Below are 12357 nucleotides of genomic sequence, written 5' to 3' on the forward strand. Positions count from 1 at the left end.
ATTGGTATTTTCTCACTAGTTCTTATGTTTTATTAGCCTTTTAAATCTCTTATTTGCATATGTCAATTAGGATGTTCCTATATAACTTGATTAATTATTATCTAGTACCAAAAGTTCTTTCAATGGAATCCTTCTAGCCTTAGGGCTGTGGGGCCGTAAATATCTTTCTCTGAAATATGTTGCATGAGTTAAAAGGAAAGAAATTAGTTCTATACAGTTGTCTTCATGCTGAATGAGTATCTTTTTTTTTCAATCTAAGGGAATTATTTTCCACTTTTTGCTTCAAGAAGAATAGAATGCCTTTGGGGATTCAGTTTTTATTTGGAGTTGCATAAAATTTAATAGCCATGTTTATATGTTCATTAAAATAATGCCTGTTGGATATTCCAACATTTATAGTCTGTCTTAGAAATAGTCCATTTAAGCAAAATATTTTCAGATATGATTTAATATGTCAAACTAAACTAAAAATTTTAAAGCAAAATCGAAATTTATAGTAATTGATCAAAATAGAACAATAGGAAAAGCGCAAAATTAAATAGTAGAGAATTAGTTGAGTAACTCACTGCACTGCATCTTTGCATTGTAACATATGTTACCAAATATTCAATGAGACATTTTAATCAAGTGCAAAAAAATCAGGTAACAGAATATAGAGCAGGATTCCTATTTAAACATATATGACTGAAACATATTCATAGAAAAAAAGTGTATATGGGAACATATACAATAAAATGATGCCAGTGATTATATCTAAGTATGGTATTTTCTCAATTTCCTGTCTATTATGTTCAAAATTTTAAAGATTTTCTACAATAAGAAATTTCTGTAATTGAGGGAAAATATAATCTTATTATAAAATGGTTGCCATTAAAACGTGTGCATAAACATAGAATCACAAGGAAACTTGAACATATAATAGCAGCACTGGTAAAATAGGAAGATAGAAACCTGCCTGTCTAAATGATCTGCAGTGTGATCTATGATTAGAATTGGATTTTTATCAGATTCTGGCTAATTATCAAGCTAATAATTGTAATAGTAGTGTATTTTATTTAGCTATTTCTTTTAAGTGAAAGTTTATATAGCATGAAGTAGATGTAACAGGATTTATGAATTAGGAGACAGGATTTACATCATAAAGCAGACTGTCACTAGTCATAAGGTGATCAAGAATTAGAAAATAAGCTGCTTTATTTGGGCCACTTTTGTTCTTTTTTATTATAACAGTGGATGAGAAAGTGATGAGAATGCCTAAGCAGATTAAATGATGCTGATGTTGAAAATGAGAAAATAAAGATAAAATATAATTAACTTTGAGCAAAAGGTGACTATAGTCCAATCATTTTGACCAGGGATATTTGTTTTATGGGTATACATGTATATCTGTTAAAATATTCTCACTGTCAGTATTAAAACACTAGATTGTTAATAATTCTAAAATGTTGCTTAAAGGAGTTGTTTTAAAGACAGATTTGCTAATACAGTGCTTCTTAGGAATGCTTCTATCATAGTTCATTAGAACTGATTACATTATTACTTTCATACTAGCAGCAAATATCAGTGATATTGGTAAACTGATATGAGTGTTGCTTTCTAGTAAAAAATAATGATACCTGAAAATGTTCTTATGGATTACACCAACTGCATATCAGTGGTAAACATAAATCATTTTAGGGGAGTAAGCAACTCAGTTACATCTTGTAATGTTTCTCTACAGCATCTGTTATAGTCACTTGCATCCAGCTGGTGCTTAATAAATATGAACTGATTCACTGCCCCAACTCTTTTTCTAATTAAGCACTTATAAAATGTGGCTGGTACTTGAATTGTACTAGGCTCTTTCGTCTTCTAAACATCGGCCCCCAACCTTTTTGACACCAGGAACTGGTTTCGTGGAAGACAATTTCTCCATGGACCAGGGGTCTGGGGGGTGGGAGAGATGCTTCAGGTGGTAAGGCGAGCAATGGGGAGCGGCAGATGAAGTTTCACTCACTTGCCCACAGTTCACCTCCTGCTGGGTGGCCCCAGTCCGTGGCCCAGGGGTTGGGGACCCCTGTTCGAATAATTATGATATTATTGAATAATAGTTCTCTAAACTGTGGTAGTTTTAAAGAGAAAGTCACTAATATAATTTAAACCAGTTATATATATTTGCATATGTGTTTATTAAAGGTGTCACACCACTAAAGGTGATAATTCTCTTTTGTAAACTTTAATGAAGTAGAGTGCATTGTAGGCTAACTGGTTTGTAATTAAATATGCAATAAAATGAAAATAATGCAAATAAATGCAAAGATATAAAAGGAACATTTATTATGTTCCCTCTGGACATATCCTTTTGGATTACTCTAGGAGAAATGGGATAAAAAAGAACAAAATCATTACTAAAAATAACATGAAACAGCAACTCATAAGGTATGATATAGAAAATGCTTTATAATTATATAGTATGGTCAACCATAAATAATAAATTGTTGTTTTAATGAAACCAAATGAAAAACGGTTTGCTTTATAAAATGCCATCCATCTATCAATATTGGCATTCATGTATCAATAAAGAAACTTATTCTAGGGAAGAACATGTTTCATTAAGGAATAAAGTCTAGATTGCAAGTTCAACTAGGTGGAAAAATATTTTGCAAAAATTAATGTAAAAAATATATATTTTTTTAGTATTCTAAGGAGATTAAAATCTAGGGATTACTGCCGTATTACTGAAACAAGGAGAGGGGATGATATAACATAATCATCGTAATAAAAGACTATTTTACATTTGAGGAAACTAAAGAGTAGTGAGACTTGCATGTAGCCACAGAGCTCCTAAGTGATGCAAACTTTAGGTCCCAAGTTCTTAATATTTATATGCAATTTATTTGCATGTGACCCATTATCTTACCTGTCTTTCCCTAAAATTATTAATTTGGGGGACTAAAGCATAATTTTCTCAGCTTCCTTTTTTAACCAAACTAAGTATAATTTACATTTACACATACACATAAATGCATAACTTAGTATGAGTGATATCTAAATTTATCTGGATGAAAATTCCAAATTCTTATTATACATTCAACATATAACGAAATAGTGATGATGCCATGTGTAACACATAGACACAGATAATATTTTGAGCATTTTATCATCTGAAAATATAATTTCAGTGTCAAAATAGAAAAGTTATAGCTTTTCTATTGACATTATTTAATGCCTCGTCAGGAAACCTAACTACCAATGACAAATTTTCAGGAATATATAATATATGTTATACAGTGTGTTTCATCCGCTCTTACCAAATATTTCACTTATCCTTCTACTTTGCTTTTTAGTAAATAGTGCTTACTTAGCTCTCCATTATAAATAAGGTAGGGAAAGTGTGTCACCAGGAACGAAGAACATGATCAAACACTTCAGTCAATCATGCTTTCATTCTTTCTTACACTCATATAAACCAAGTCACAGGAACTTACAAGCATTTTCTTTTCTCACTTACTTACCCTTAAAGTGGGACCCAGCACTTCATTATATTTCTAAAACTAATATCCAAACCTGCAAAACAACCCAATAAATCTAGATTTTAATATTTAAAAATATTTGTGAACAAGTTTCTACTTTATAATACAGACCAAATTTAGACATCTCATTAGATCTCTGCTCTAAAACTTAAGTTCCACGCCCCAGCCTGCTTAGCTTCCTGACCCTATTTCCAGTACGCAGCCTTCACTTCTCAAACCCCTTCTTTTGTGTTGGATCATTTAGTTTTGCTCTTATTATGTTCTTACAGAGCAGTGCACATATTCAACAGTGAGATGAATGCATCCCCCGGAAAACAGCTGAGTCAGTGTTTATTGCTATATAAACATCGTTTAGGGCTCTCAGTCCTCACACTACATGAAAGATCATAGAATTCTCATAAAAACCAGATCTGGGATGGGTGGAAGCAGTTCTGCTTCTGAAAATAGTTAAGATTTTTTTCTGTATTGTTCCTCATTCATTGATTGACTTACAAAATATTTACTGAGTACCTGTTTTGTACAGAGTACTAAGTTAGCAACTTAGAGATATAATCATTAATTGAAAGAGTCTTTTCTCTCAAGGAGCTTATCATTGTGCACTGGGGAAAATATGCAAATAATTCGATATAAGACATTTGGAATGAAATTCGAGTAAGCAAGATCTTATTGGAACACAAGGCAGGGATACATCATTTCTAATTGGATATCACTCAAGAGATGATATTTATATTGAATTCTGAAGAAAAATAAAAAAAAAATTGATAGATAGCAAGAGGAGTATTTAGGGAAAGTAAAATTATTAAAATGAAAATTATTAAAAGATAAAATTATTAAAATGGCACAGAGGTGAGAAATAGCTTTCCATGTACATGGAGCAACAAGTAATCCAATGTGTCCATAATCCATAATGACTTGAAAGATGGACTGAAACGTGTGTCTGAAAATATAACATGGTACAAGATCATGGAGGTCCTTGAACTATAAAATAAAGATTTGGAACTCATATAAAGAATGGGAGCCATTGGTATACATTTAGCAGAGAAATGACATGGTAGCCTCTTGTTCCATTTTTTTTAAGTTAACACCTGCTGCTTTCTTTGTTTACTTCAACCTCCACCATGGCCTTTCCAATCCCCCACACTGCTATTTGGTAAAATCCATAAATTAGTTTGGTTCACCTCTTATGGAAGGTGTTTCACCTCTTCTGTTAGACGTTGCAGGACTACCTTTTCTCATCATAGTTTATACACGTTTCCCATCTTCTTTCCTTGAGCTCAGACTATATACCCTTTTATGATTTTTGTATAAGAATCATCTCTTTCTAATCTACCTTTTTCACTTGACTTGAATTCAGGGAGAATTTATCATTGGTCTTTGTATCCTCAGTGTCTTTCTAGCATGTTTCCTTCTAAGGACTTAATAAATTTTGGTTAACTGAATGCTCAGAACTGTGTCTTGGTAAGAAAATTTTGCCATTGATGAATAAAGCATACTGAATAGAAGACAGAATAAAATTAGAGATAATAACTAGATGGTCACTAAAGTGGGAGATCATGAGAAGATAAAATAAGAAGGTGAAAGGATAAATGGAAAGAAGATGCCAAAGAGAGAAGCTGATTAGATGGGACAGAGGTATGAAAACTGATTTGAAGATGACCCTAGGTAACTTGGGGAAAGGCTACATGTTATCAAACATTGGGTTGATCTTGCTAAAGGAAGATAAGAGTTCTCTTTTAAATGAGTTGTAGTTGGTATATCTACTGGGGCATCATTTTTTAAGATGTCTAGAAACCACAACCATTTCCTCTTAAAACAGAAATGTGGACTACTATTTCTTTTATCTAAAAACCGGAAAAATTATCCCTAAGCAAGTTTGAGCTGTAATACTATAAGAGTCCATTACAGTGAGGAAAAAAATCAAACTAGAGATAAATGTACATCTCATCCTGTTCCTTAGAAAGAAACAATATCTAGTATTTTCCACTAATCTTAAGATTTGGTGTTCAAAAGTTCAAGTTCTGTTTAAATCTTACTCAGTTGATTCAAAATTAATTATGTTATTTCTCTCTTGCTTTTCTACAGTATGCTGTCTGGCTAGTCCTCTGGGTTACGTGGAATGTGTTTGTTATCTGCTTCTATTTGGAGGCTGGGGACCTCTCAAAGGTAATTTGCCATCTGATTTGCCTGAGTCATCAGTTGTGTGTTAACAAGCCTCTTCCTAAGTAAGGCAGAGTCTCACCCTGCTCTTGTCACTTAGATGCACCTCGAATGAAGGTAAATTTAAAGAAGTCCTCATCTATCCCTCTGCATTTCTACCATCAAAGAAACATTTCAGTGTGTCACAAAAATGTCATTTTATTATTTTAAGCAAAACTAAATGAAATATTGATTATTACGGTGACCATACTGTGTACTTTTAAAACACTGACTTGTAAGAGATTTCTGAAGCAGAGTAGGAAGTTTTTCAGAGATAAAATCTTGAAGATTTTTGAAATCACTTAGTTGGCTTATTACTCTGCTAAAGACTTTCCTGACGGGACCCAAATAGCAATGTAATAATTCAAATAATTGGTGGGTTTTAGTTGAATAAAACTGTTACCAGAGGGATATGATTTATTACATAAATTTATTACATAAATTTTATTACTAAAATAATCTAGGAAGGGCTTAAAATACATACATTTTCATTTAGGTTTCTTTATTTTGTGCTGTCCTTGTATGAGTGTCTGTATGTATGTGTGTTTGCATGTGTCTTGCTATTATATTTCTAACATAAATGCCTTACTATTGAAATAATGCAGTTTGTAGATCTCTAAAACCAACATTCTTCTTCTGTTGGAATGCAATTAACAGCAAATAAGTCAAATGAGATAATCCATTCAAAGTAGCAGTAAATCTTGCTTGAGACTCTTGAGAGGGTTGTAGCCTTGTACTTCTTCATATTAACTTTACAAGATAGAGATTGTAAAATGTTCTTTTACCTCTCTATCCCTTAGATCAGAAAAACCCTGCAAAGATGTTGATATTTTTAAAACCCAGAGATGATAACCTGCTTTCAAAGGCTAAAAGAGCTAAAAAGTCCTCAGAAACTACTTTTGCAGGGCTATATATCTTGGTGGGCGGGGATGATGGTAATACACATTTATAATCTAGCATACAGGAGTTTCCCAAAGCACTCTGAGCATTTTCAAGTATGTTTATTTATTATTTAACTATGATATTGAGTATAAATAATCTTAACTTTTTTTTTCAATTTCAAATGATGAAAGGTAAAGTAAGAGGGTGACGTTATCATATGAAATAGACCCAAGGCTTCTGGAACCTGTAGTTTTATGAGCAGATTTTGGACAAGTCCTTATTGTGGCCCTCGGCAGTGTCTTCTCTGGTGGATGGCATTTCTGTATTCTTGCAGGTCATCATACTCCACACTCTCAGCAGCAGGCAGTCCTTTCCTGAACATAACATGACCAATGAAAAAGAATTGTTCAGGTGGCTCTAGGAAAGACACTTCATTTTCTGCTTAAAGCTCACATTCCCAGGACTTGAATTCCTTATCCAATTTATATATCTCCGCTGTATAATCCACTTTGTTCAAAGAGATTCCTCATTAAAATGACTTTTAATGATATTTTCAATTTTAAATAATCACCTTAATAATTGGAGGACAAGTATTCAGGCATATTGGCTGAGTAAGATGATCTAGCAGATCAGAGTTTGTTTGATATTAAAAAAAAAAAAGAGGGAGAAATCTGAGCCAAGCTGGCTGCACAAATGTGTAATTTTTCTCACGGCTCCATGTGATGACTGCAGACACAAAATAAAGCTTATGATCCCATGACCTTGGACATGGGCATTGAAACCAAAACGAGGACACATCCTAAAACATTAGAGTTGAAGAGAGTTGCAACCCAAATGACTAAGAATTCTTCTAATGCACACAGGAAGGTAATGACTATCCCATGGCAGTGAAGCAGTTAATAATATTTCCTTTTCTTTTCATCTTATAAACCAAGGCTAGACTCTGAAGAGCACATGAAAATTTAATAATTTCCTTTTAACAAATAATCTAAAGGAAAACCATAAAGGGCAAAGTTATATTGTTATCTGTACTGGGATTTTCCTCCCTTTCCTGCTCAAAGGGTTTGAGAAAGGTATATTTATGCCATTTAATTCTTTAGCTTCTGCAACTGTCTCACATTCTTCAAGTAACAGAGTGCCAGAAATAAGCAATGGTGATTGAAAAATGTACAGATATATGAAAGCTCAAAAATGGGACTCCTGAAACTGCTGATTATACTTAGGTTACAGAATATAAACCACTTTTTTCCCTCACCTCACCCAAAAAATAAAATAATTTGACCATAAGAATTGGTCAGTTTGTTTGAGGCTGAGGGACAAATATGGGAAACAGAATCAGGAAGGAAATTCTGTGGTCTTTATATATGTGAGAGAGAAGTGTTTGTTTCCATAAAACATTTTGTAAAGAAGTGATTTCTTCATAATGAATATTGGCAAGAAATGATAAAAAGCAGTAAAATATTAAGGCAAACTTGAGTTATCTGTTAGAGTTTAGAACTTTTTGTTGTCCTTTTCCAGTGTCTTTTCTGCTTTTTCTGCTAAACTATCTGCCATGTACTTATGAGAGAAATAGATATTAGCATCATTAATGAAGCCAGTGTGTACCTTCAGGAATGAAACGGCTTAATTACAATAATATGGTACACAGGGTTGACCTGGTTGATATTCAATTTTCTTTGTACCCATAATTGTATAGATAATATATTTTTTCATCAAAAATTCTGTGTAAATCCAACATTATTATTACAATATTTATTAATATATTTTAATGAATATCCCCATGAGATTTAAGGAAAAATAAAACTAATCAACCAGAGAAATTTCTTTTTAAAATTTTTATCTCAATGATATTAATAAAATATTGGGAATGTCATATAAATTAGCATATAATATGGTAGGAACAAATAAACATATACATTGCATAATAACTATTTCCACACTATTTATATTAATGTTTTAGATATTAGTGTTATAACTAAATATCCTGAAGCATCCTACAGATTCTTACTTTCTGAGGGGACATTTTAATAGATGTTCTGTTAATGAAATGGAGATAACATTAGATGAAACAGAGATAACATTAATTTGTAACCCAAAGTGTTTGCTAACTTTGTAGGCAACTGCCTTTGAGCATTAAATGTGACCTGGACTATTGGATTAATACTTTTGAGAATGCCTGATGTAAAAAGTCTTACTGTGTTGTTGGATTATTCTGGTCAATTGTGATTTTCTTGCTCACATATCAAATAGAAATGCAAACTAATCCCAGGTATTAACTGAATTGAGTTATTTTGAAAAGAGAAGACATCTGTTTGTTCTGTAGTTAACTTCAAAGTGCACCGTTAGAAGGAAAACACATATAATATGGTAATTCACCTATTAGATTCATCACCTGGGAAAATGAAATTTATGAAATAGTTTTTGAATAGTTACACACAGGAAAAAAATTAGTGCTCTTCTGCTATCTGCAAAAAACTGTATTCTGTTGGGTGTGTTATAATTGTAAACTACTCTTAGCTGAAATTACATCCTAACACTTTTCTTTATATGACTATTTTGAGATCTCAGTTTCTACTTTTGTAATTTATGGGCACCATTAGTGAATGATGCACCACCTATCTTTAGAAATAAAATAATTAATTTACAGATCATAGCCAGGACATGGAAGCAACCTAAGTGTCCATCGACAGATGAATGGATAAAGAAGATATGGCACATATATACAATGGAATATTACTCAGCCATAAAAAGAAATGAAATTGAGCTATTTGTAATGAGGTGGATGGACCTAGAGTCTGTCATACAGAGTGAAGTAAGTCAGAAAGAGAAAGACAAATACTGTATGCTGACACATATATATGGAATTTAAGAAAAAAATGTCATGAAGAACATAGGGGTAAGACAGGAATAAAGACACAGACCTACTAGAGAATGGACTTGAGGATATGGGGAGGGGGAAGGGTAAGCTGTGACAAAGTGAAAGAGCGGCATGGACATATATACACTACCAAACGTAAGGTAGATAGCTAGTGGGAAGCAGCCGCATAGCACCGGGAGATCAGCTCGGTGCTTTGTGACCGCCTGGAGGGGTGGGATAGGGAGGGTGGGAGGGAGACGCAAAAGGGAGGGGATATGGGAACATATGTATATGTATAACTGATAAAAAAAAAAAAGATTCCTCCCGTTGGGAAAAAAAAAAAAGAGTAACCAAGGGATTATTTTACACTTAAATCAACCCAATTTGTTTGTATACTAAGGATGCAGGTATATAACCCTTGGGCTTCATTATATTATCAGAAACTTATATTGTTAAACATACCCTAGAGCAATTAATTATACCTAATGAATGTTTTTAATAGGAACGTCTAGAAAGCTGTCACATTTTAATAATTTTGATAGTTGCTTCTGAGATCTAGATGTACATTTTCATTTAAAAAGGTGGTATGTGGGCTTCCCTGGTGGCGCAGTGGTTGAGAGTCCGCCTGCTGATGCAGGGGACACGGGTTTGTGCTCTGGTCTGGGAAGATCCCACATGCTGCGGAGCAGCTGGGCCCGTGAGCCATGGCCGCTGAGCCTGCACATCCGGAGTCTGTGCTCTGCAACAGGAGAGGTCACAGCAGTGAGAGGCCCACGTAGCGCAAAAAAAAAAAAAAAAAAAGAAAGGTGGTATGTAAGAAAGCTATGTAAGAATGTGGCTTATTTATGAAGAGGAAATAGGCAGTCTACCTGAAAAAGGATTCAGAGTAATGATAGTAAAGATGATGCAAAATCTTGTAAGTAGAATGGAGAATATATAAGAAATGTTTAACAAGGATATAGAAGCACTAAACAGCAAACAATGATGAACAACACAATAAATGAAATTTAAAATTCTCTAGAAGGAATCAATAGCAGAATAACTGAGGCAGAAGAACCAAAAAGTGACCTGGAAGATAAAATTTTGGAAATAAATACTGCAGAGCAGAAGAAAGAAAAAAGAATGAAAAGAATTGAGGACAGTCTCAGAGACATCTGGGACAGCATTAAATGTTCCAACATTCAAATTTTAGGGGTCCCAGAAGAAGAAGAGAAAAAGAAAGGGACTGAGAAAATATTTGAAGAGATTATAGTGGAAAACTTCCCTAATATGGGAAAGGAAATAATCAGTCAGGTCCAGGAAGCACAGAGCCCCATACAGGATAAATCCAAGGAGAAACACACCAAGACACATATTAATCAAACTATCAAAAATTAAATACAGGGGCTTCCCTGGTGGCGCAGTGGTTGAGAATCTGCCTGCTAATGCAGGGGACACGGGTTCGAGCCCTGGGCTGGGAGGATCCCACATGCCGCGGAGCAACTAGGCCCGTGAGCCACAACGACTGAGCCTGCGCATCTGGAGCCTGTGCTCCACAACAAGAGAGGCCGCGATAGTAAGAGGCCCGCGCACTGCGATGAAGAGTGGCCCCCGCTTGCCACAACTAGAGAAAGCCCTAGCACAGAAACGAAGACCCAACACAGCAAAAATAAATAAATAAATTAATTAATTAATTTAAAAAAATAGCTGCTGTTTAAAAAAAAAAATTAAATACAGAGAAAAAATATTAAAAGCAGCAAGGGAAAAACAACAAATAACATACAATGGAATCCCCATAAGATTAACAGGTGATCTTTCAACAGAAACTCTGCAAGCCAGAAGGGAATGGCAAGACATATTTAAAGTGACGAAAGGGAGAACCTACAACCAAGATTAGTCTACCCAGCAAGGATCTCATTCAGATTCAATGGAGAAATTAAAATCTTTACAGACAAGCAAAAGTTAAAAGAATTCAGCACCATCAAACCAGCTTTACAACAAATGCTAAAGGAACTTCTCTAGGCAGGAAATATAAGAAAAGGAAAAGACCTACAATAACAAAACAATTAAGAAAATGGTCATAGGAACATACATATCGACAATTACCTTAAATGTAAATGGATTAAATGCTCCCACCAAAAGACATAGACTGGCTGTGTGGATACAAAAACAAAACCCGTATATATGTTGTCTACAAGAGACCCACTCAGACCTAGGGACACATACAGACAGAAAGTGAGAGGATGGAAAAAGATATTCCATGCAAATGGAAATCAAAAGAAAGCTAGAGTAGCAATTCTCATATCAGACAAAAGAGACTTTAAAATAAAGACTACTAGAAGAGACAAAGAAGGACACTACATAATGATCAAAGGATCAATCCAAGAAGAAGATATAATAATTGTAAATATATATGTACCCAACATAGGAGCACCTCAATACATAAGGCAAATACTAACAGCCATAAAAGGGGAAGTCAACAGTAACACAATCATAGTAGGGGATTTTAATACCCCACTTCACCAATGGACAGATCATCCAAAATGAAAATAAGTAAGGAAACACAAGCTTTAAATGATACATTAAACAAGATGGACTTAATTGATATTTATAGGACATTCCATCCAAAAATGACAGAATACACTTTCTTCTCAAGTGCTCATGGAATATTCTCCAGGATAGATCATGTCTTGGTTCACAAATCAAGCCTTGGTAAATTTAAGAAAATTGAAATCATATCAAGTGTCTTTTCCGACCACAATGCTGTGAGACTAGATATCAATAACAGGAAAAAATCTGTAAAAAAAAATACAAATACATGGAGGCTAAACAGTACACTACTAAATAACCAAGAGGTCACTGAGGAAATCAAAAAATACCTAGAAACAAATAACAAGGAAAACATGATGACCCCAAACCTATGGGATGCAG

At 34.0% G+C, this 12357-nt stretch overlaps 1 protein-coding gene across 2 annotated transcripts in view; it reads left to right on the forward strand.

Moving 5' to 3' along the window:
• Window positions 1-12357, forward strand: part of NKAIN2 (sodium/potassium transporting ATPase interacting 2) — a gene marked incomplete at both ends in the record, with an annotated part of 980185 nt that overhangs the window by 524258 nt on the left and 443570 nt on the right. For both annotated transcript variants that reach the window (XM_081251326.1, XM_081251327.1), the window contains one exon: window positions 5595-5675. In XM_081251326.1, coding sequence (XP_081107452.1) covers window positions 5595-5675 — 81 coding nt within the window. The remainder of the gene's footprint in view (window positions 1-5594; window positions 5676-12357) is intronic.

Source organism: Mesoplodon bidens (assembly GCF_964165515.1).
Source record: "Mesoplodon bidens genome assembly, chromosome: 12".
Taxonomy (NCBI): Eukaryota; Metazoa; Chordata; class Mammalia; order Artiodactyla; family Ziphiidae; genus Mesoplodon; species Mesoplodon bidens.